The sequence below is a fragment of the Corvus brachyrhynchos genome, unplaced genomic scaffold, assembly GCF_000691975.1.
Source record: "Corvus brachyrhynchos isolate BGI_N302 unplaced genomic scaffold, ASM69197v1 scaffold162, whole genome shotgun sequence".
Classification (NCBI taxonomy): Eukaryota; Metazoa; Chordata; class Aves; order Passeriformes; family Corvidae; genus Corvus; species Corvus brachyrhynchos.
The window spans coordinates 1,981,378-2,006,876 of NW_008236696.1; the positions used below are offsets into that span (position 1 = coordinate 1,981,378).

The window sequence follows — 25,499 nt, forward strand, 5'->3', positions numbered from 1 at the left end:
ATAACGTGAATGTGGCCTTCTGGTAGGAATAGCAATCACTGTTTAAATACTGATCCAGGTAAGAAATAGTTGCATTGTAGAATGTGGTCTTTTGTACCATTATTTTTTTATTGTTCTCTGGAGAATGCAGATCTCCTTCAAAGATGCATCTAAGCCCATGTGGCAATCCTTGCTCCTTTGTCTTTTTTATTTCTACATCCCAATGAAAAGAGGCTTAAGACATAAATCAATGTTCTGTCTCCTTCAGATTTCCGCATTTTTAGTCCATTTTGTTCTTTTTAATGAGATGGATTCGTGTGGTGAGGCTCTCTGTAGGTACAATGTTTTTATGTTTGGCATTAGCCATGGAGAATGTGCAATTTGCAGAGGAAAAGGAGCCCAACAGCAGGTGGAGCAACGAACTGTTTACAGCCCTGGATCATGATAGCACACGTGCTTCTTTATTTTGTACTTGGTCCTTCTCCTTTTCCTCACTTTGTTCCGATCAATTGTCAAACATCTGCCTGTCAAAAAAAAACCCCAAAAAAACCAACGTTGCCTTTCTATTTGGAAGATTAATTGGGTTATTTCAGTCACAGGAAAGTTGCCAGCTCGTGTAAAAATGGGAGGAGAGGGGGACACAAATTCTAACAGCTATTGATTAATAACAGATGTATATTCAACGGGATGGAAGATAAACTGCTCTTGGCAGGGATTTGATGGATAGGTGCTTGCTTCTCAGTTTCCTGGGGAACTCTGCAGGCGCCTCCGTTGGGCTGCAGAGGGTGTTACCTAATGAATTTCCATTGATTGCATGATAGTGAGCATTGATCAGGTCTCTGCTGCCAGTCAGGTCCCTGCTCCCACTGCTGCCTCTGCCAGCCTTCCTCCAGTAGCAAATAACAGCTTCCAAAGACTGTTTTTTTTCTTTTCTTTTATGTTATTTCTTTCTGCTATTAAGGACTGACTTGAAATGATGTACGATCCTAGAAAAGATCAAATCCTAGAAAAATCAGCCCAAAGAGCATGCTGTCTTTATCAATTACTCTGTTTAATGTGTAAAGTGTCCAGCAGAGTGTATAATCCAGTGTTTTGGTCAATTAGTAAATCAATATAATCCAAAGCAGATTTATAAACTGCACACAGACAACCTGGGGAACGGCGTCTTTAAAGCCGATAGCATCAGCCAGCATGTCTCAAGTTATAATGACAAAAGGACTGGGAAGAGAGTAACTAAATGCTGGATTGCTTTGTAATGCCAGTGTGAATAAAAGGCTGCTTTTATACACAACGTGAGGAAAAAGCATCCTGGCCTGCTGTAGGGCTTTTGTGTCTCTGTGTGTGTTAGCTGTGTGTGGATAGATGGCTGCCTCTGCTAGAGAGAGGACAGCGAAAACAGAAAGAAGCAAAAGAAGAGGTTGATAGAGGAAGTAGTAGGGAACTTCATGAAACAGTAATTCCTAATCCACTTGCAGAGGTGTCCTGAAGCGTTGCAAATGCTCTCTGCACATCACGCACCATAGAAGTGGTTCGGGTTTTTGTTCTCTTCTGTCATTTGCATTGTGCTTTTTGTCTTGTAAAATTAATGGTTGACATTGTTTTGCATGGATTTGAGCTGTGTTGGTCTTTGGATGAAATCTGGATTTATTTCTAAAGATTCCCCATCACCTTTTATCCCTGTAAATGTCTCTTGAATTTCACACTGGGGCTGATACACAACTGCATTTCAGTCCTGCTGCAGACTTACTCATGTGAAGGCCACAGCACTTGCAGTTTACTGAACTATAACTGTATAGTATTGTCCAGCTGGAGATTAATTTTTTGGTGGGTTGATGGGCATTTTTCTGGTTGTTATCAACAGCAGTCAGACTAAAATGAGAGTCTCCCTGTGCCCAGAGAAAGTACTGTGCTTTTTTGGTGAGCATTACCAGCAATACCTTGTGGCCTACTCTTTTAATTTGAAAAAAAAGTATAAAGGACGAATTTTACCCAGATGGCAAATAGCTGATTGAAATCCAGCTCTTTTCGCTTTGGTGTGGGTTGTGTGTGGCATTTTTAGTTCATCCCTTTGGAGTTTTTTGATGTTACACACATGAAAAGTGTGTGCTGGGTCACTGCACCCCAGAAAACAGGCATTAAAAAAAGCACCAGCTGCTCAACCTCTACTTAAATTTTTGACCAAAATCCCACCAGCATCACTTCTGGCAATTGTCTTTCACCAGGTATTGCTACACCAGGTGACTGAATTGCAATGCTCCCTAAGTGAAGGGTGCCTGGATAAAGGGAAAAGGCCACAGGACAGTGTGAAAGTGAATCTGTTGTATGATAAATTATACCTTCTGTCTTTCATCATGTCAGTCAAATTAAAATTGCATAAGCATCGATATTAGTTTCTAAATTTTAGCAGCTGTACTACTGAAGGAAATGCCTGCAAGCAGAGAAAAGTTAATTTAATGAAATATTTGAACATATTCCTTATCCTCTTTGTGGTGCCCCTTAGAGGTGTTACTGGATGCTTATTGCTGGGAATGGACTTCTGCTGCCAGAGAGAAGCTGTCTGCAATAAACATAACCATCAAATCCCTGAAAATTTCCTCTCAGTGAAAGTCAAGAACTTCTCCTTCTGTGTGAAAATTACATGGAATTACATATAATCAGTTGTTTTAATTTATGACACATCACAACCTGCCTGGGATTTCTTTTTTTTTTTTTCTGAGCATAGAATCATTTAGGCTGGAAAAGGCCTCTTTCCATCAAGTCCAGCCATTAACCCAGTACAGCCATGTCCCTGAGTGTCACAATGCTGCCAAATACAGCAGGATACCATCTGAAAGGATCTCCTTTTTTAGCTAGAAGCTGAGGAAATAATGGTTGTCAGAGTTGAGTCACAGAGATGAATATTAATGAAAGATCTCCTGTAAGCCACTGTAAAGCCTCCTTGGAAATTCAGTCATATCATTTCCCTCATTAGCTGGGAGCTCTTTTGTCATTTGTGCAGTTAACTCGCACTTCTGGAGGAATGTAACTGTTTCTCAATGACAGTTTCAAGGAATCTCTGTGTCCTGTGGTCTTCTGTAACTCATTTCTCAAGGATATATCTCTCTCAGTCAGTTCCCAAATTCTTAGCTATATTTAATGTATATTAGTCACACACATCATCATATTTTAGAAAACACTGTGGATGTTCTAAAACTTCTGGGCCATTTCCAGGCGTGTACAGAGAAGTAGCATTATTCATGTGAGAAGATCATTGGTTTAATCACCTTGTGTTTTGGGGCTTAGCTGTCTTTGGATGCCTCCTGAGAGCTTTCCTGTAGGAGCATCCTCCTGGCTGGTGGCTCCAGCCTCTGCTGGATCTGCTGGCAGTCCTTGAGGTTCTGTGCACTGTTTCTTCCTCCTCAGCACAACCATACCTGCACTTTGAAGTTACATCGCGTTAACTCAAGACATTGTCTTCTGATCTCTTACAAAGAAATAATAATGAAAATACAAAGGTCTTCCTGATTCCAGCTCCTCGGGCTAAACCACCTGCTCGCTGCAATCACCCGAGGCTTTCCCTCGCTGGGATTTTCCCATACCACTGCACTTCAAAGGAAACATATTAAATGTTGCTCTGTTTTAATGATTCATTGTAACGTTGTATAATGCAGTTTCTGGCTTTTCTTGTCTCGCTCAGAGCTTCATGTAACTTCGCCTGTTAATTCGTTTAGAAGTTTTTATTTGAGTCAAGTTCTTCAGAAAATGCCAGGGTAACAAAGGCCAAGTAAGTGTTTTCATCTGGTTTGAATAAAAATGTATCCTGAATTTGAGTGTTTTCTAAAGGGATTTTCTTTTTCTTTTTTTTAATCCTGTGAGATGTCTTGTCTTTTAACAAATAATCTCTAGTATTTCTTCTGCTTTTTGGAGAATGTAAGCAGAATTTAGTTGCTCACAGTTCAAACTCTCAGTGTGCTTAACCAAAATGCACTTTGTGGGCTGCTTGTAGGGGCATTGGCCTAGACCTCTCAGGGTTCTTTCCAACCCAAACTGCTCTATGATTCTGTTCTGCCTGTATCCTCCACCCTTTGTTTTATTCACACATGATAAGGGACAACCTCTAGGCTTAGAAAAGCCAGGGCTGTGGTTTTTTTTTGCTCTGCAACTTCTGAAATGACATTAAAGAAAGGAATAAAACTGTATTATTTGATCAGTACAAGTAAACACAAAAAAAGGAAGGGTGACGATAACAATATAGCGAGAAAGCAGCAGAAAAATTACAGGTTCATAAAAACCTCCAAACTCTATCAGTGTTAGCAAGTAAAACTCCACATCAAAAACTTTGTGGTGTTTTTACATCATAAAATCTCATTCTGAAAGGATTAAGTAGAGATAAGATCAGCCATAGAATAACTGTGTGCAGACCTGAATCCAGCTGACTGCATTTGTGCCTTTCATTCACTCATCACCAAGAAAAGGGTCCAACTTTCACTTAGTCATAGCAAATTCAGATTTTAGAGATAATTTTTCCACCATTTGGGAGGAGGGACTTACTGGTGAAATGCAACAGGAAATCCAGACTTAGATAGTAACCTGCCTTGCCACCAAATGTCAAAAATATATGGACAAAAGATAAATGGGCTGTTTTTATGAATCTGCAGTGCAACTTTATCTCAAAAATAACATAAGCCTGAGTGCTGAATAACAAAGAACTGACAAGTTCTTGGCTTTGTTTTTCTTGATGTACTTATATTTTCATTTTAATTCTTCAGTTATAACAACCTCCAACTCAAATTTTTAATTCTTATGATGAAAGCTTTTTTTATTTAATTGACAGTTTTGATATGCAACATTTTTTAAGCAATTTGTAACAATCTTAGTTATGTAGTATAAAGTTTGACTTTTTAAAAAAGTGACTCAGGAGGTCTTCTGTATCTCTGAAGTAGTGTGGCTTATTTAAAAAAAAAATTTAAAAAATTCTCTGGAGATATAAAGGTAGAACTTTTTTCTAACATTGACATAAACGTTTTTCATTTGCCTCTAGATTTTGGTATTAATTTTGACGGCAGGAAACTAAACCCAAACGTTTCTGCTAATACATTGAATCTATGCAAAGCAAAAGGCTGCCTGTTAGAACTTTGCAGATTATCCCATTCTGTTCTGCCACTGTCCATTACAGCAGCATTTTGCAGCTTGCAAGGCTTTCACTCTTAGTAAGCATTTTCCTGATGTGAAGTGCAGCACTTTGGGATGCTTTGTGGAGCTTTGTGTTTCCCAAGATTTATATTCTGCTTCAGTCTCCTCTCTTTAGCCATTATGAGAGAGATTATCATCTTCATGCAGATGATGTTAAGGCTTATGTGTAAGTAGTTTTCTGTAGCACTCACAACTTTGAGAGAACAGCTTCCTTCTGCAAGATTGAGTTTGTTGTCTTTAGGATAATTGTGTGTGTGTGACTGTGTTTCAATAATCTTTTCCGGGGTTGGGCAGTGCTGGCCCTACCTGGTGCTTCAAAACCCTCATAATTTCTCCCAGAACTAGTTTCCAGTATTACAGCATAAGAGGAGCACTCTACACCTCAAACCCAGCAGCAGTTAGGTCAGATTTGCAATTTCTTCCCAAACTGATGTTATGTGGTAGCCTTAAATATTGCAGGAGTGACAGAGTCAACCTGAGCTGTCTGAGCCTGAGCACCTCCTCACTGGTGGGAGATTTGCAGGAGATTTTGGTGTCTGTGACTTGATGAGCTTTCACTTTTCCCTCTGTTTTTGTCAGTGTGGAGTCTTTTTCTAGTAACTTCATTACTCTCTTTGTGACAAATTAAATTAAGAATTTTTGCCTACGCCAGGCTTCTAATGGTGCCTAAAAATAATTTCAAGACCAACAGCATAATGTCTTTCAGTAATTGCTAAATATGAATAAACTGACAAGGCTAAAATAAGAATCAGGCCAATTAAACCTCTCTTTGAGGACAGTGGTGCCTGTAATTAGAGATGTTCAGGAAATGGTTCTCCCTCGCTCCCCACCAGTCCCCACCCTTTTTCTCCCACAGGATGATGGAAGTGAAGGGAGAGAGCACCCACCTCGAGCATTATAGTGCTCACGTGGGAATCTTCAGCAGCTTCCCTAGAATGTGAAACCTCATAGTGAGCTTTTTAGAATGCATTTCTGAGAAATGTCTTGCTTTTTTTTTTTTTTCCCTTAAGAACCAGTGCTTTCTGAGAAAAAAAAAAAAACAACTAAAAAAAATCTCAATAATGCACTATTTGTGGTGGTGGAGAGGGGATATTTAAGTGTCCTGTTCAGTGAATTGAAGGCCTTTGATTTGGTAGTGTGTCAGTAACAATGCTGCAGGACTTCCAATCTGTTGTTTCAGCAGTCTGTAGGAGCTTTACTTTAAAAATGAGTGATTTACCTCTTTCAAAAATGTTTATTTCTCAATAACTAGGTGAGAAATTGTATTATGGAGCTTCATTGTAGGTGGACCATAATCTTCACCTGCAGCTCAAGGTGGAACACAGTCTAACTTCAAGCCAGGAGGCTACTTAAAATAGAGGAAATAGAGTAAATGAGTAAAATAAATAGAGAACCTGAGAAAGCTGTGTATAGCAAGAGGGAGATACCTGCAAGGAACTTTTGTGTCTGTGTGATCCTCAGTGCACCAACTTTTTCTAATAGGTAAAAATCTATCACATGCCATAAGGTGGTTGTAAAACAATTAGTTGTTACTCTTTTAAAATATATCCACATTACTCTTTAATCTAGTTTCTCACAACAGCAGCTTCTTGTTTTAATGAGACTTCAAATGAATGCAGATTTATAAAATGCAGATTACGACCACCAAGGAGATATTTCTTACTCTTTACTAGGTCTTTCAATCCTTCAGTATTTGCATCCTTGATCTAACCAATTTCTACCTTAAGGATTGTAATTTTCTCTCTGCATGGTGAATTGCAAACCTTGTCCATTTCAAAGATGTTTGGCTTTTGTCTGTTTTGGTGTTGCTTCCTTTTATCCTGACTTCAGGACACCTGAGATGTGGTTTTTAAAACTCTGAATATGATGTTGAAAGTAGGAAATAATACAAGACTTTGTCTTCAAAAATAAATTCCTATTTGTGAAGTGTTGAAGCTTGCACTGAGCATTTGTCAGCTCTCATTGTTCAGCAGCATGGTACAGTTGTATAATGTAAATTTAGCAGGATTTTTTTTTTTTTTAAAGAAACTTTGCACTGACTTTTCTCAGTGTGAACAGATTCCAAAGTCTTCAAGGTTTTGTTCATCCTAGACTTTGTATGTCACAGCAGTTTCTAGTGTCTTGAATGTGGCTTAATTGGCTCCCAGATGTGAGAACAAAATGGACCCATTTTTCATTTATCTGTAGAGAACGTGGACATGTGCAATTACATCGTTGGAATGTATTGATGGGCAACCCTATAGATTGACTTTTTTTTTTAATCAGGGTTTTCTTTTTACAGTCAGCGAGAATTGTATGGAATGCGTTGGGAATCCAGTGGGAATGTGTATTTCCTATTCACTCAGAGGTCCAAAAGCCAGCATGACATTGTCTTTGCAGTAAATTGTATTTTCCCTGAATTCTCTGCATTACAGGCTGAGGAGTCGGATCAAAACCTGGTGCTCACAGCAGCAATGCCTGCATGATATATTGTCATCTATTGATAATATTTTTTAGCATGGCACCTAAACAAGGGCAACGCCTTACAGAAGGTTGCAAAATAAAAAATGAAGGGGGTTTTGGTATGACTAAATTAGTAACTCTATTGATCTAAAGAGGTTTCTCAGCATTTGTGTGCTTTTTTTCTTTAAACTCCTGTTCCATATCCCCTCAATTTAATTGCTAATGGGAAATTTAGCTCTGGGGACAATTTTTAACAGCCATCACAAGCAAGAATGTTATTCCAGAAGTGGCACCTGATATTACTGTCTTTTCATGGTGGCATTAGTAAAGTAGTCTTAATCGGGCAAATACATTTGCAACTCAAGATTCTCTTCGCCCCATCAGCTACTATGAAAATTCTCCTTACATGTTTGAATCATCTTCCCTTAATGAAAATTCATGGGAACAGAGGAGAATGAGTGGTAGTGATACAAAATAATAGGTGCCATCAGGCACAAGTGTGTTTTATGAACTTGTGTCACATGAAGCCTTGGGAAATCCTGTACACATGAACACCTTCGCAAATTATGTTTATCTTATACATGCACAGAAGCAAACTACAATTTTCTGGTCTTCAGGGTATCTTCAAGTGGGTCTGTCTATTCTTGCTGGTTCAGTCTGAGCTAAGAAATACATCAGTAACCCTCTAGACTTTGCAAGATTACTTTGGATAGATAGAGTTGTATGAAATTTCTTGTTGAGACATGAAAGCAGATGAAATTCAGCTGGTTTTACTCTTCAGTGTGATGTGAATTTCTTACTAGTTCAGGAAAATAAGTTAAAGGACTAGTCAGAGTGTCACAGAAGTGATTAAATTGTTCTTCCAGGTTGTGCTGATACTGTAAGGGAAGGAAACCATAGTTTCAGAAAGAAAGTAAAGCCCAATTACCTCTGAGTAAAACTGGCAATTTCCTTTTTACCTCTTTCCCCAGAGGAAAGGTGTTAGAACCATGCTCTGTAGAATGGATCAGGCAAAAAAAAAAAAGAAAAAAAAAGAGATTTAAATACTTAAGTTGGTTACATGAGGCTTAATTACAGCATTATGTTAGATACTTTCCATCATTAGAAGCCAACAACCCCCATGCCCCCTCTCACCACTGCAACTCGGGAACCTGCAGAGAACAATATCCCATCACTTTGAATTGCAGTTATTTCTTCTAGTTATGGATATAGTGCAGTTCCTTCACTTAAAGGAGTTTTTGTTCACTTTTCATCTTCACATTTCATCTCACAGAGGGGGGTGATCACAGTGCAGTAGTGTCTGGGGTGCATTTGGTGAAGTTTTCAGGTGTCAGAAGTAGTTTTGAGATTTTTCAGGTTAGTTACAAGCTCTGGCATTTCAAGCAAGGAAACTGAAGGAAAACCACGCAGCAATGAGTAATTTGCCATTTCCCAATAACCTTCCAAGCAGAACTGAGTGGGTTTTGCATGGCTTTCACAATTGCTTTGAAGAGCATTCAAATGTACCTCTCATGTTGAAACAGTCTTGTACTTTGGTTTCCCACACACCAGTCAGTAGTGTGTCCTAAACAGTCCTCTGCAGGGCATTCCCAGACTCATATGTGAGAATTTCGTGGTTGAACCACTCCTGTTTCTTCCAGGCAGCTGCCCAACCAGTTGTTTTAGCTATTGGCTTTCCCTTTTAATCTTTGCTGCCTTGGTTACTCACATGTGCTAAAGAATGAATGTTATTAACTCGGATGATGACAGAAGCAATGAACACAAACTTGTTTAAACTGGGCATGTAATTTGAAGTTTTTAAGAGGAATCTTCAAGTGGGAGCAAGTTCTTCACCAACAGTGTTGTAGGTTCTGTTAGCTCCTCAATCCTTTTTTGAAAGTAGCACTTCTATATTTTCTTCTCAATCCTGTGTCAGAGAACGGCTCCTCTGAATTAATATAAATTTACTACAAACAGGGAAATGGGACCTGCAGGCACCACGAAATACATGGCATTTGCCTTTGGGCAATGCTATGGAAGGATGCTATCGATGTCTGGTTCAGGAGGATCTGCTGAGTAAGTACTGCAAGTTTTCCCATGTGCCATAGCCCACAAAAATTCCCAGTGGAAATGCGATACCTGTAGTAGAAGACCAACTGCCACAATGGTATTGCACATTATAATGTGCAATAACAGCAGGAGAAATAAAAAACATGGGCATTATGCTGGTTATTTGCAGTAGAAGCACATTGTTAAATAATATTCCAGTGGTCCTAGGAATGGATTGTGATGAGGAAGGACAAGGTAGAAACATCACTTCTCTTTGCCGTTCTTGAGACACACATTTCATCCCCATGGCAATGACCATATCTATCCAGTTTGAAGTCTAATTCTTAATGAAAAATCCCTTAGGGCTCCCTGCAGCTGTGGGAAAGTTTCTCATTACGTTCTGCAGGGCTTAATTTTCCATGCAGGGCCATTGATGTTTTTAGTTCACGGGAAAAAAAAATAAAAGCCTTACTGATGAGAGACGTTGGAGAAAACAGACTGCTGGTGAAAATACACTGAGCAAGAGCTATCAGTCCTTGTTTGGGAGAGAAGACATGGAAGCTTCAGTGTGTCTTAGATGGCAAAGGAAACTGCCTTTCAATTGAATGTTATTGAAGGGCTTTCTTTTCCTCTTAGTCCTCACACTGTGTCTTGGTGCTTGGGGGGCTTATTGTGTTCCCATTTGGAAATCTGTGTAGTAGATGTGGTCCTTACTGGATGCTTTGTGTTTAAGGGGTGGGAGAAACTTTTTTTAGTTTGAAGATGGTAAAGGATGAGATTACCATTATTTCCTTATTTTCAGCATATTTTCTCTAATCGTATTTGTGAGTTGGCTTTGGCTCAGCTGTCTTTATTGATGGTTGGGTGGAACTGCCAGTGTAGGAAACCAAATCTCAGGGTCTTAGAACTGAAAATACTTGATACTTTTGGGTTTGATAAGACTCTCCTTACAGTCTCTCCCTTGTGTAAATGATATAATTAACTTAGGTTGCATTATCAGATTGCTTTAACATTCTTTAAAAATCACCGTAAAATAACAGACTTTGGAGTAGTAATCGCATAAGTAATGGAGGAATGCAGTAATAACAGTAATTCCTACAGTATTATCTTTTAAAATTTGTTCATTAATTTGAAGTGTTGGACACTGTTTTGCAAATCTTAGGTATTAAACAGAGAACTTGTCCTTTGAAAATTAGTATTGGTGAATAGTAAGAGTAGTAATAAAAAAAAACAAATGTAGTACAACCTCTGGATACCGAGATAAAAATAATAAGGCCAAGGCAGTCAGCTCTAGATCTATTTCTCTGTGTTAACGAAAGTATGAGACAGAGTTTTACTGCAATTTAAAATAATTAATCTTAAATAAGTACATAATGGCAGCAAAATCAATGCAAATCTACATAAATAGTCATGGTGAATTAGAACGTAGTACTACTGAATGGACTGCTCAAGATTTCATTAACTAGAAAGACTAAAGAACCTGTTTTCTAAGAAAAAAACCCTTTATCCTATACCAGTTGCTTTAGGTCGTTAATTTGAGAAGCTGATCATTTTGCATCATTAATCATGATAATTAGAGACAGATTTAGTGAGCTTTAGTTCAGTTCTCAACTAGATTAATAGTTGTGTAATCCAGTGTTTATTAATACAAATGAAGTAAATTAGAAGCATGACATTATGAAGAGGAGGAAGAAACTTCAGGAACTTTCCTGGATCGTCCCAAAACTCCATTAATTTACCCTGACAGGTTGTTCTTCAGTAGTTTGCTTTGTTTTGTTTCAGTGTTTTTCCTCCTGCAGGGTGAATGCTGCCATTCACCCTGGAGAAGAATGTATGTAATGATTTCTAAAGCTTATGTTTACAGTTCCTGAATATCCATAGATTCTGGTATTTGGGTGGAAATGGGAGTAGGGAACGTACCAGCCATGGGAAGTTGTGCCTTTTTATTTAATACCTATTCCTATCTGTATGATCGTGTTCTTCCTTCACCTGGAGGCTCTGAGCCAGCATTGCCAACACAAGCAGGATTTCGTGCGTCAGGAGACTCCTACCCCAGTGTGGTGGCAGCAGTTTGTGTGTGAGTGTTGCCATGCAGGAGTTCCAAACAAGAAATCCTGCGGACAGCGATGTCTCCTTGCTGCTTCTCTCAGGTAGGGAGGAGGGAGTGTTCCTTCTGCTGCCTCTGACTCTGTTGCTTTGCTTCAGAGAGGAGTTGTGTGTGATGGAGTGGAGTGTAGAGGCAAGAGGTTTTCCCCAGCTCTGAATTTTTCATTCCTTTCCTGAGCCAGGTGTCTTCAGGTGTCTATGTTTTCCCACTCTGGGGTTCACAGGGCAGATTAATGCTGGCTTTAAAAAAAAAATCCCACTGGTACTGATCCCTCCCCAGGGTTCTGGCATTGATCAGGGGGTCTGTGAGTGCTCCTGTGCCTGGGAAATGCAGATTTCCAGGGGCTTTATTGAACTTGTGTGCTGAAGCACCTCCTTTTTGGGCCATACGTGTAGTTACGGGTAAAACCTCAGACTTATTTAGGGTTGGCATCAGTTTCTCATTATAAATCTAGTGTTTCAGCACTTCCAGAAATGAGAGGTTCTTCTCATGGCCTGTTTGAGCCTTGTTGATTCCCATGCCACCTTCTTTCTTTTAAAATAACTTTAAAATTAGGAAGAAAATAATGACTGTTTCACAGGGTTAGAAGATTCCTGATAGCTGAAAACATCTATGAATTAAAAATCTCCATGTACTTTTAGCAGCTGGAGGAAATCTGCATGTGTTCATGTCTTTTCTTATGTCCTCTACCAAAACCCACTAACCCAACTGATCCACAGATTGCCAAGAGTCACCAGCATTTTCTTGCTGAGAGATTTTTTTCCTTTTGAAAGTAACCCCTCTTTCCTCCTGAAATGGAAGGCTTGTTTTTAACAGGGCAGTTCTTGACCTTCTTTCACCTTTTTGTTTTGGATACACAGGCTTAGCTTTGAACTGAAAATCACATTGCAAATCTAAATAGTCACGGAAAACTTCAGAGCTCCCTGCGAGGAAAGCACCAGTTGCTGTATTCCTGTATTTTGAACAGCAGCTCCTTACAATGCAAAACACCAGGCAGCAGTTGTAGAGGAGGTAATTTCCTATCCAATCCAGGCTCCTGGTTACAAATCACCTGACGAAAAGATCATGAAGAAGTAGTTGTGCGATGTGCTGGGCCGTCACTCCGGTTATTCCACAGCACCTTTCCAGTGAGCAAGTTGAGAAATAGGACCTGGTATCCAGTGGAAGCTCCTTAGGGTAGGTGGTTTCAGTTTTGCCTCCCTTGATTTGAGTAAGACAAGCCTGTTTGCATCTGGGAAGGGAATTCTCTCAGAGCATGCCTTCACATGCAATTTCTCATGCCTTTTTGGATCATCTTAAAAGAAATCTATACCTGTAGTTGACCTACTTAATCTGTGCAATTATTCCACTTTGCTTGGGTGTATGCACATCGTGTTCTTGTCTCCATTTTTTTTCCCCCGGTTTTTGGCAGTCGTTTTATTCCTTGTTAAAAATACCATTTGGTTGTTAATGGGAACTTAAGAGTTGAGTATTTCTATTGTTAAAATTACTGGCCAGAAGAATGGAGGCAGGAACCAGACAGTGCTTAGCAAAATCACAGCCCATTCACCGCTTTCTCAGAAATCCTGCTGGATTCATTTAGGTGTTTTTAATAGCGATGAGTAAGGCTACTGGAGCCCTGCTGAAAGCAAGTGAAATGTCAGGGATTATTGGTTCTAGTTAAAAATGCACCCATTTCTCAACAGAGGTCGATGCTGCAACGTCTCTTTATCTATGAATCTGCTAAGAGATTTCCAAGAGCTGATGGGTATCTTGTGCCTAATTGTCGTCTTTTGTGTGATGCCAAATTTGCTCATGTGTTCCTTCCTTCATGGCTGTAAAGCTACAATAATCTTTAACGCTCCAGAGTCTGCAGCCTACATAAATTAGGTGTGCCTGGGTCAAATTGCCTCTGAGTGGGGTGTATGTAGAGAGGATTCAGCCCTGTAAAACCCTTTTTGCTCTGTGGTCCAGCAGAACTTAGTTACCAGGTGAAATTGAGGGATGTAAGTAGTTTTCCTGCAGACACTGAGTCATTTGGTGTTTCTTTCTGGCTCAGTACTGGCACTCTTAACATACTGTGTTATCGGTTCCTTAATCAATATAATTAAACATCAGCAAATCTCTTTAACTTTAATCAGACTTTAATTTAACTTAATCAGACTTAGTTTTGTTGAAATTTACTCTTCTCAGTTGTGGTGAAATGCTTACTAACACAGGAAAGAACGACACTTTACTTGTCTCATGTTATTAAGGCTATACAGGTCACTATGCTAGCAGAACAACAGTAAATTACAGATAAAATCAAAATTAAATACAGAAGTTTTTAGCCTAGATATGGTAAATTTTTGGCAATATTAACATATCCAGATTACTATACGGCATCTGATGCTATTTAGTGCTTTGGTTGTAATACTTTGGACCCTGATGTTTTGCTTTACATTTTTCTTGTAAATGTTGCTTTTGTAGAGTTGCTGTAATAAATTCTTTCCTGTGTTTTCCAAAGTATTGCCTTGCCCCTTGGCTATCATAGGGAAACAGCTGTGATTTAAGACATCAGCTTTGCTATTAACATCAAGTGGCTGCATAGCAGCCATGAATCATCTTTATGGATGTGTTCTGACTAAATCATAGGACTCATTAGGTGTGGATGGATGGGTATCTGAGAAAGTGATGTAGGTAATAGGCTGTCTTCTAAGATAATGAAAAAGTTTTCACCTTCACTTTTCTTTATATATTCTTGCCTTGGAAATGGTGGCTTCAAAGCAAAGCCTGCAAACACACAGCTGACAATGCGTCTATCCCTGTAAATCCATACACAAAGGACTGATTAATGTGGTTGAATGGTGATTATTCACAACTGGGACTTCCATAGCAGACTCTTTTATCAGACAAGAACAAATTAAGTTTGGGTTCTTTTTCAAGCTGGAAGTTCTCTGGCATCTGATGGCCAAGAAAGGATTGTCCCTGGTGTTCTCAGAGGAAGGTGGGGCGATTTACTGGGATGAATCACGCAGGAATGTGCAGAAAACAAATTTTCCAAATTTCTGTTTTGCCAAAACAGCCATTTAAATAGCAAGCATTCCTTCTACACATGGTCTCTGTGGGAGGGTATTTAATCTTTCCTGTATAATTTATTTATTTCAAGGAAATTATTTTATTCTTCTACAGAAGAAGCAAAGATATAAGGAAATTGCCTCTTGGCCAAGTCATATCTCTTAACCCAGAAAATACAATTCACCCTCCCAAACGAGCGGGGTTAATCTGCTCTTCTTGATAATGTTTTGCTATAATCAGATTTTTCATAGTTGCTCTCTAAATACTAATTTTTTTTTGATCAAGCTTTCAATTTATTTGCTGCAAAGAATGGTTATTTAACGACAAAAACCCACAAAAAAATAGCCTGAACATTAACTGCCCTAAGACACGAACTCATTAGAAGCACACAGTCAGATTGATTGGACTGATAGTGATGGTGATGATAATAATAATAATTGCATTACAGCAGTGCCTTAGGATCTTAGCTGTAAATTAGGTTCTCATTCTGGTAGATACAAAACTAAGATCCTCTCCAGCTCAACAACAAGTGAAATGAGAAGCAGTGAGAGCTTGAATACAAATCTTCTCTTCCTTTTTGTTTACTAAAAAAAAAAAAAAAAAAAAAAAAAAAAAAAAGAAAAAAAAAAAAAAAAGAGGGGCCAGATTATATATTCAGCCAGATATAGAGTCATTTAAATAATGACCTCTATGATCATTGAATCCAGCCATTAACCCAGTCCTGGCAAGTCTGCCAATATGCCAAATTCTGTTCTTCAGCTCCTGCAAAAAAAGCAAAACATCTGTTGAGCATCTATGAAACGCTGCTGTACAGGAATTCAGCACATTCTCACCTCTGTTTGTGCTAAGTAGTTAATAAAGAAATGAAATAATGAATGATGCAGGTTCCAGCTGCAGCAAGGCAGGTATTGGTGGTAATAAGCAGGGAGCAGAAATGCCTGTTTGAAGGATGAATTGGGGTTTGTACCGAGCTATTGCTTTTACAGTCAAGCAGATGTCATGGGCTTGCTTTACAGGATATTATGATATATGAAACCAAAGGCTTCTGAGCAGTAAAAATTACTCCTGTCAATTCATCTTTGTGTATGGCACTTTGATATACTGTTCACAGCTTAATTATATTGTCATAGTCGAGAGATTAAAACAGAAGTCAGGTTGACTCTTGCTTAAACCTCTCTCTGAAATAATGCTTGTAGGTGAAGGGGGAAAAAAATCCTTAAGATCTATATAAAATCCCATTATAATGTATTGTGCCATCAATAACAGGTTCCTTCCATCCAGTTTCACATCGTGCAGTTAGGGAGATTTTCATCAGCTATCACTCACTGCACGAGCACAAACAGCCAACACCAGACATCCATGGGGAAAAGCCAGAGAGTGGGAACTCTCCTTTGGACAAGCCTTGGAGTGGCTGGGGTGTGGAATGTGCCAAACCACACTGGAGTTAGGGCAGTGGAACCACGACAAAATCCTTTGGTGCGGGTTTGTGGGTCTGACTGTGGGAAGTGTCTGATAATTCCATGTGGGAAGGCCTGGCTGTCCATTCACTGGCACGGAGACAGTCACCTGTCTCCAGAGGAAACTCTTGGGTGGTGGCACTCAGGGCCCCTTCAGCTGCCATCCCTGGCCAAGGGACAGGAAGGGATGAAGAGTTTTTCAGATCTCGAGCTGGGCTCAGTTTGTTACCAAGGAGATGTATGGGTTTTGGGTTTGCCTATTAATTGGCAAGTTACACACGACAAAACAAACTCTGTAATCAAAATTAATTGCATGATGTTGCTTAGGCATGCAGCTTCTGAGGTTTAATTGTTACCAACTACAGTGATAAAAGCAAAACCTAGGGGAGAATTTTCTGTGTTCTCAGACTCTGTGTTACTCTTTGTATATTTTGCTTTCATCTAATAAGTTCCTCTTGTGTGAAGCTGTTGGTTAAAATGAATTCCATATAGGTTCCTAATAGACATCTACACAGCATCCAAAAAATCAGTGTGGTTAAAGTAGGTTGAAAATTTTCAAGATGTTTTGTTTGGCATATTGGTCCTGCACCTTATGTTTCTGGATGATGCTGTAATGCATATACAAATTAAATATAATATTAATGATTACTGCCAGGTGCTGCTGCTGCTGCAAAAAAAAAGTAATTTAAATACAGACAAGTAAATGTAAGCTAAGATGAAGGTGCTAATACAGTTTATTGTATTATTTGCTGCCCATGTTTTATATACATTGATTCAAATGATGGGTTGAGGCATGCACTTAATTTATTTAATGACTTCCCACAGTAGTTGTGATTTTGCCCATGGGCAGCTTTCAGAGTGACAGCTTGGAAGGTGGAGAAAGGTTGTTTATCTTTTAACTCGAGGATGAGAAGCCAAAGGTGTGGACAGGCAGAGGTGCTGGCGATGATGCCAAGTGGTGTCTGCTCCATAAAAATGGCTAATGAGGAATTTTTTCATTGCAAGTGATCACTTTCAAACACTGTGGAATTTTTTTCTGTGGATGCAAAGGTAGGGCTGCTCCCATATTCATCTGCCTGGGGATGTGGCACATGCTGACAGCATGATTTAGATATATGTGAGCAAGTAGATTAATGAAGCATCAGGAAAAAGTTCAGACATACAATCTTCTGTACTTACTTTGCCACTAAAAGGTTGGATTGGCTGTCATAAATTACTAATCTGAGCCTTCTAACGGTACCAATTTGGTGCCTCTGCCTTTCTCTTCAGTAGTTTAATGAAATCGTGCTTGCTTGCCTCACATATTAAAGAATCTATGTAATAAAACAACAGAAAAGAAAGAAAACCTTGCATGATTCCCTGGATACCTGGATGTAAAGAAATGGGTTGGAATCTGATGTTTGCAGATACTTGCTTTGCTACAACAAATTCTTCCCATGTATGCAAAGTGGTTGTATAATTTATGTAAACACATTTTTTCCCCAATTTTACATGTTTGGGAAAAAATAAGTGTTTAGTATGCTGTAATTTTGTAAGAATGCTGCAGAAAAATGGTGGAGTACTACAAATTGCTTGTAGAGTCCATGGCGCATATATAGGTGAGAAAATTTTAGGAAAGCTTCTGATCAAAGTCAGAAAACAAATCTTCAGCATTCAAACATTTTCAACATTCTAGGAAAATGAGGATTTTCTTTTTTTCCCATGCTGAGGCCCCAGTTTCAATGAAGTCAGATCTGTGACCTGATACTTAATGTGTAATTTGAGGCCCTTGCCCTGGGTGGAAATCCTGTTGTTATTTAGCAGTAACCTGCTGCCCCTGAGGCACAGTGTCAATTCATGTACAATGTATTTAGTGATGTGTTCTGGGTGCACTAAATAAGAATTTGATTTTCCATTAAAGGCTTGTTGAGAACAGCTATCTTTCTGAAGAGCTTTTCACATCTGTTCTTATCTCACTATTTTAATTGTCTAGAGCTGTATCTGTGTGCCAAGATTCCTTTTTTTTTCCTGTAATAAATTCCTTTATGATGCTGCCGAATGCTGTTGTTAATGTGGAATTGCCTGGCTTCACTTGGTGATTCTAATGCCTCTTGGGTGAGCTTTGTCCATCTCATTGAGACTTAATAAAATCAGAAAATATCTCTATTTTAGTGTGTGGGTAATTTGCTTTTTAAAAAAGGATGAGGTAAAGTCCAATGCTGTGTAGTGATGGTTGGCATAGTAATATTGTTGTTGCTTTAGAAAAGCATTCGCTGTGCAGGAGACCAGAAGCAACAGTTTAGCTATTATTAATCTCTGGAATATTTGGGCTTCTCTTTTTGGCGTGATTTGCTAATAGAGTGTTTCACTTGAGTAACCAATGTCTTCTGAAGGAAAAAATAAACAGATTTGTTTATCTGTAGCAGCTTGTTGTGATTTTTCACTTCCTTTCTCTGTTTGTATTTATTATATTTTATATGTAATGTATAAATATTGATATCTTGGAGAATAATTTTTACAAATAATCTTTTTCTAATATAGTTGTCTGTGTCCATTTTATTTTTTTTTTTGGCCAGATTATATATTTTGGTGCTGAGCAGAATCCTCATGCTTTCCTTTTCTATCATAAATGAACATCACAGATATGCAATTTAAAAATATATTCTTTTCCAAGCAGTTATGGATGTGGTATTGTTAAAGTAATGCAGGGAGCCTGGAACTTCCCAAGATGATGGGAATGCAAGTGTAGCTCTTGCTGGTGTAACTGAGTTAATGCTCCAGAGATGTCTGAAAGGGGGGTGTGTGTGTGTGTCTCTTCAAGGTACTGATTCCAGTACGTGGTCCTTGGTTTGTCCCTTGCATATCCCATAATGACAATTCTGCCTGCCCTGGTGAAGCACAGCTCGTGTCCCACGTTGGAAGCTTTGCCAGTACTCCTTGTGTGCTCCCTGGGGAGGAGGCTGAACACGTGGAGATCTCCTTGACACTTGTCTCAGCTGTTCCCAGGAGTGAAAAGTAACATGCTGGAAGGATTTGTGTAGGTGGGGCGTTCTATTAGCTACAGGTGAAGGAATTTTGAGGCTAACTCAGTCTGGAAGAAATGATCTAATCTTTCTGTATTTCTCCCTTGCTACACTGATTTCTGCGGGTTTGACTAGTCCTGTGTGTGAAAATAATTTAAAATGTCTCCATATATGTAAGTTAATAATGAAATAATTCTCTAAAATGTTTTTGTTCCTATTCTACATTGAAGTTTTTTAGTAGTTGCTGGTTTTTAATTTTGTTCTTTAGTTGAACTTAGTATATTATCATGTTGAGTTACTTGTTGAAAATCTTACTGAGTTCATTAGAGTTCCTGCCAGTTTCTAAATGTTAGTGTTAATCTTTCTGATAGTAGGAGCTCCTTGCTCTGCAGCTCCCTAGATTTTTGTTCAGGTAAGATAAATTCCTAAAGTAATAAGAAGGGTTTATGTGTTACTGCATAAGTAATGGATATAGTTACTTTGAAGATGAATGAAGTATTTCTCCTACTGTACATGGTTTCAGCAGAAAAGATTAGAGCTGGACTAAACTATAAGCCACTGCTGTTAAATATTTCTGTGGAGATAATGCAGGTTCTTGACTTCGTGGTTTATTTGACAGGGAATCTGGACTCATTCCTGAGTATGCCGTGAAAGTTTCCTGTGAGCAAATAATCTCTCTTAATTTGCCTTTTCTAGAGAAAATGAAAAATAGTCATAATCTTCTCTTGGATAGAACCTGGTATTTAGCAATATGTTCAGATCTTGAGAAGAAAAATAGATTTTTGTTGTCTGCTTACACTTTAAAATTACTGTGCTTGTAAATGACTGTGGAATTGCTAGAGTAAATTACTGCACTATAAAATACTGCTTCTTGGTGGCTCGGGAAGAGTTTTTAGTGTACATGCCACACTTAAAAGATACTGCAACATAAATCAAATTTATTTGAAAGGTATTATTGGGTTTTGTGTACTCTGTACTGAATGGTAGCGTATCCTTAGCAATGATTACTCATAAATCCCACAATTATTCAAAGAATAGCCGCACGATTAGAGTAGCATTGACTGTGTTATCCTGTGTTATTACAACAGTATGGAAGCATTTTAATAATAACAAGGGATTTAATTGGTATAAAGACTTCTTTGCAGAATGCTAAACACTTTGGTAAGCAAGGGATTTGAATTGTGCATTACAGGCACCCGGAGTATTATCAGTTAATTAGGAACTGAAGGGGCAAATGCAGTGTTAGCAAAGGCTGTTCTACTTCTGCACAGTTGTTTTTCAGTATTAAAATGGCTGGAACAATGATGATAAGTTTTATGTGACTTTGAGTATGGTTTCTTACCTTCTGTGAACACTTCCTAAAACACACTTTTTAAGCACTTTTCAGGGAACAGTGCACGATTAAGTTTTGCAATGAAGGTTCTGATCTACAGCTAGAAAGTAATGTGGAAGTGCTTACATCGTAATAGAATGGCATAAATATTTAATTTGTTTCTGGGAAAAGCTGTTTGTTTATCAGCAGATGTATTTTGTCAGGTGGTGGGAAACTATGAATTTAGGTTGACTGGTCCAGGTAGAGGAGGAGAAGCATTAATGAGAGTCGGGTACCCTGGGGAGTTCTTCATTATTAACCTGCCAGTTTTAAATTCCATCTGTAACATACTAATCAAATGCTTGTGACAGTTTAAGCTTTATTGTCACCTTTAAACCTCTACAGAAGAAGGATTTCCTCTGAAATCTGGCTGTTTCTTGCCTAGCTGTTAATTATGCCTAGTGACATATCCTGATAGTTCCTCCTTGCTTTCAGGCCACTGTTGTCTGCAGACTTCTTTTGCTTCAAGGCTACAGTATTTTATCCTCTCTCTTTGCTGTTCCTCACTTTTCATTGAAATTCTTGGCAGAAATGGTGGCCCACACAAGTATTTTATCTTTTGTTCAAACCTTTGGTTGTTTATGACCAGTCAGCTGTCAAAACCCTGTGTCTGCTGGTGAGCTACAAACTTATCCTTGCTGGAGGCTGAGTTTATTTTTCTTAAGGAATTAAATATGTTATCGTATAGGTGTGGTGGTGTTGAAAGTAGCTAAAAATATATTATTAATGGTTCACAGAGGAGGAAGACTGTTGCTAAGCAGGCCAGGGTGGATTGTCATTTTGTGAATAAATACCATTTTCCTTGCAAGTGTTTGTGCAAGGCTCAGAGGTGACTGTCCTCACCCAGGGCAGCACAGGGTGACACAGAGTCCTTGTCCTTGTCCTTTCAGGGGTGCAGAAGGGACACTTGTGAATGAACTGGCTGGAGAGATGTGCTCCACTCTCCTTCCCACTCAGAACTTGTCTTGCTGGTGCAAGCTCCCTAAAATCAGATTCCAGCTGTGCCCAAGGGCTGACTGTTAAGGAGGCAGAGGGGAGAGCACGTCCCTTCTCCCTGCTTTCCAAACTGAATGTGGCTTTTTTGGGAAAGGCCACAAAATCTCTTAGGGTCTGAAAAGCTGTGGCATTGCATCAGGGCCGATGGCTGGGGTTGAAATCCTGTACTGGTTTGGTTTTTTTTTTTCAAAAAGATCTTTCTCTACCAGAGCTTGTGCAATAGTACTGCCTCAGTACCTGTTGTGGTGTTTGAGTCTCGCATTAAAATGTGCATTTACCCTAAATTAAGTAAATATTAATATAACAGACTGATTTCGTCCTCCAGGATGTTTATTGTACCTTTACACCAAACAAATTAACTCCAAATGGCAGAGTTCTCTCTTGCTGTGCTGCTGGCAGGTTATTTACTGGTTTGTCTGAGAGCAGTGTCAGAGGCCCCTGAATTCCCCTTCCCTCACCCAAAAAACTCCTTCACGTATTCGATTGAGTTGGAATGCATAAAGTGCTTCTGGGGGGAAATATTCCACAAGTACAGCTGAAGGTAAAGGCCTGGCAGTGTGATGTTGTGAAATCATGCTGCTGGCAGACCTGGCAGGGAAAGGATCTCACCCATTTAATGGTTTTTTTTTGCTCTTCCAGCTGTTGGAGTGCCAGCCTTCCAGGGCCTCAGGATAAAATTTGCTTATCTAATATCTGTAATTAATGCGTGAGCGCAGTAGCGTCGTAAAGGTGGAAAATGATGAACGGCAATAAGGCATTTTATTTCTGTTACTTACTGTACTCTCCAGCCAGATTATTGTTAACCCCAGATGTTTTATGACTTTTTCATAATAGCACAGGGTGTTTTATTCTGGGTATTAATTGGAGTTACATTTTCTAATGTAGAACTTCATTCTGTCCTTCATTAAATAAGCTAAAATTGCACTATTTGTCAGTTTATGGTTCTAACAGCTCTTTATTTTTTAAGAGTTGTGTAGGAGGAAATTCAAATTTATTGTCCTATATGTTGCTAGTCTGGGACAGGCAGAATTAGAGAGGAGAAACATCACAATCTCACAGCTCAGCATAAAGCTAGAAAATAACTCCAAGACCAGTGATTTTCTCCTGTTTTGGTTGAAGAATCTATTAAATGGAAGTACATGAGAGAGTTTTAAAAGAAATTGATTTCCTTACTAACAATGTTTTCTTGCCTGAATAAGAGTTTAATCATATTGGTGGGAAACAAAATTGATGAACCTTTAACATCAGATGGTACAGAAATAGTGATTAGAAACCATTTGCCTACAGCTTAGAAGACAAAAATTTAGATTAAGCACAACTGAAACATTAATTTAATCTAATTCTGTTGAAGTCATGGGGAAAATCTGCTTCTGCAAAATTAATCTTACTCCTCATTTCCAGTTATGAAAAGGGTGAAATAACGTCAGTATAATTCTAGTTTAAAAGTCATCAATATACATTCTTGTCCTTTGTACCTGATGCAAGCATACCTCTCATTTAGGAAATGTCCTCCTCCTCCTCCTGTCATGTTGCTTGCTTTCTGCCATTCCTTATCAACAAAACTGTCTAGATTTAGCTTCCCAAAGCCAAGGAAGTGAGATCCCAGCAGTCAAAAGCCTGCTTAGAAGAGAATTTTTTAAAAAGACAGAAAAGGTGTCTCAGCTTCTCTATAGACTTGAGCAGGAAAGCAGCCATGGCCTTGGAGCTGTTTCCTGAAAGAAATGCCAAAAAATGGAGCTCAGTTTCTGCACAGTTGTATTGCTTTCCAGCCAGGATTCAGGTCAGGGCATACATATAGTTTGGACATGAACTCAGGTTGCTTTTTCTTCCTTGTCCCTTTCCCACTGATCTCCATAAACCATGGCTAAAGGAATCATTTGGGGAGTATGTCTCCTCTGCTGGTGCTCCTGTGTGTTGTACAACTACCTCAATATTTGCTGTTCTGTTAAAGGAGGTGCTTTGGGGTTTTGCTGGGGGGTTTATTTTGAGAGGTTCTTGCCCATTGAATCAAAGACTTACTAGATAGGAAGGGCGCTCTCATTTAATAAGGAATTCATTTCTAATTCTGTTCCTGGCTTCCAAAAATAACAACAAATTAATTAGTTCAGTCTCTGAACTCAAATTCTGTTACTGCTTCCTTCACTGTGCAACACCAAAATGGGAACTGTTGGCTCGCAGTTTCTGACAGTGTCCTTCCCAAACTGTTTAGAGGCACCCTAACAGAGTTTGGCCACTAATTAGTGACCTTTCCTAGAAGTCCAAGGAGACATGTGGTTTCTGATAAACCCACCAAGCTGGATTTACCACCAGAAAGACCAAATATCACGGTTAAATCTTTGTACTCTCTCTTCTGTCAGCACCAGGGATAAGACTGGTTGGTTGATCCCTCTTCCCGACTTACAATTAGTGAGCAATAAACTACTTCCATTTAGGCCAGATTGACTGAGGTAGGCAGGTTTTTCTCTTCTGTTTCAACTCCCCACTGCCAGTCCCAGATCAGCAGCTTCCTGCTTGTGTGCATCTGGGCTGAGCCTCCTGCGGTCGTTACCAGGATTGCTGATTTGCTGAGAAAAACATCATCTACTGGGGTTTTAGAAACTTCATCATTTAACTTTGTCATCCTTCTAACACCTAATTTGTATTCATTTAGGAGCTTGCTCTGGGGTGTTTTGGGTAGGCTGAAGTATTGCCATGGAGCCTTAACATTTAAGAGGTCCTATTTGTGATAGCTTAGTGACAGATGTGGAGACAGCTAGAGTGTCACCTTAAGGTAGATACAAGGCAACTAAGTCTTGATGTAGCCTCTCAAAGGACTGTCCACTGTCTGTAGAGGACAGTTCTGGTGCTGTGGGAAGGAGGTACTGACTGTGTGATTCAGCCCTTATTTGCTTAAGGACCTGTGGAGCAATCCCTGAGGTCGGCAGCGTGTGGTGGGTTATACACAGCATCAGCACACCGAGGCCTGCTCGGTTCCTGTGGGCTTGCAGGACAAAGGAACTGCTCGTGTTTGCACAAGTGAGAAGTTACTTGACTTGGCTGAAGTGAGAGAGGTCTTTGCTGACACCCCTTGCTTGGTTGCCTTGTGCTCCAGGAGCTCAGAGCAGGTGGCTGGGGAGATACCGTGGCTCAGCTGCTGTGGGTGATACACGAAGCTGTGACAGCTCTATCGTGTGTCACAGGTCTGGCAGCGCTGTCTCGGTGTCTTCATCAGCGTGTGCAGGGCGTGCTCGCATACTAATGTGTGATTTCTGAAGGTCAGACTTGGGAAAGATTGTTATGCCTACGTTCAGAGATACTATTGCAAGTAAAATCCAAGCAACATGAGCAGTTCTAGCAGTGCTGGCTTTTCACAGACTCAGTGCTGTTGCGTTTGTGTGGAAGGTGCATGACAGCAGCAATGGTGCCCAGGCAGTAATGCAGATCTGACATGTGCTGTAGCTTGCTAATACCAAGGCTTTCTGTTGATGACATCTATCATCCTGTTAAACAGGAGACCTTTATTATGTATCTGGTTTGGTGCTTTGGTGATGTAAATCCATGGAGGACTTGCTGTCTGAAAAAGCTGTGCCACAAAATGCTGCCGGATAACTTACCCAAATGGATGCTTTTCTTTTTTTCGAGATACATTTTTAAACATAAAACAAATATATTGCTATAATAGAGCAGTGCAGTTATTCATCGGTGGATTGCATTTATTACATAATTCCTTTAAAAGGAAACCAATTATTTGATTGTTCTCACCAACCAAAAAAATATCAATTAGCATGCCAGACTAATTAATCTTCTAAAAGGTAACAATCAAATACAGCGCATTTCCTCCCATAGGAAGACAGTACTTCTAAAGGTCACCATTTAGCTGTGCACCTCCTTTTATTGCACTTTCTCAAAAAGAAAAAGGGGGGGGGGGA

The 25,499-nt window shown here is 39.3% G+C and overlaps 1 protein-coding gene across 8 annotated transcripts in view; it reads left to right on the forward strand.

Moving 5' to 3' along the window:
- NAALADL2 (N-acetylated alpha-linked acidic dipeptidase-like 2) overlaps positions 1–25,499 on the forward strand; it is a 395,166-nt gene that overhangs the window by 105,024 nt on the left and 264,643 nt on the right. Inside the window, exons 1-2 of one of the 8 annotated variants that reach the window (XM_017726899.1) lie at positions 11,674–11,771; positions 12,589–12,904. The exons of 5 other annotated variants lie outside the window; for them this stretch is intronic. Coding sequence is in view for 2 of the 3 variants with exons in the window: in XM_017726900.1 (XP_017582389.1) it covers positions 11,711–11,771 (61 nt within the window). In the remaining variant the exon portion in view is untranslated. Of the gene's footprint in view, positions 1–11,555; positions 11,772–12,588; positions 12,905–25,499 lie in introns of those variants that run through there. 2 more of the 8 variants (XM_017726900.1, XM_008644481.2) reach the window with 2 other exon arrangements.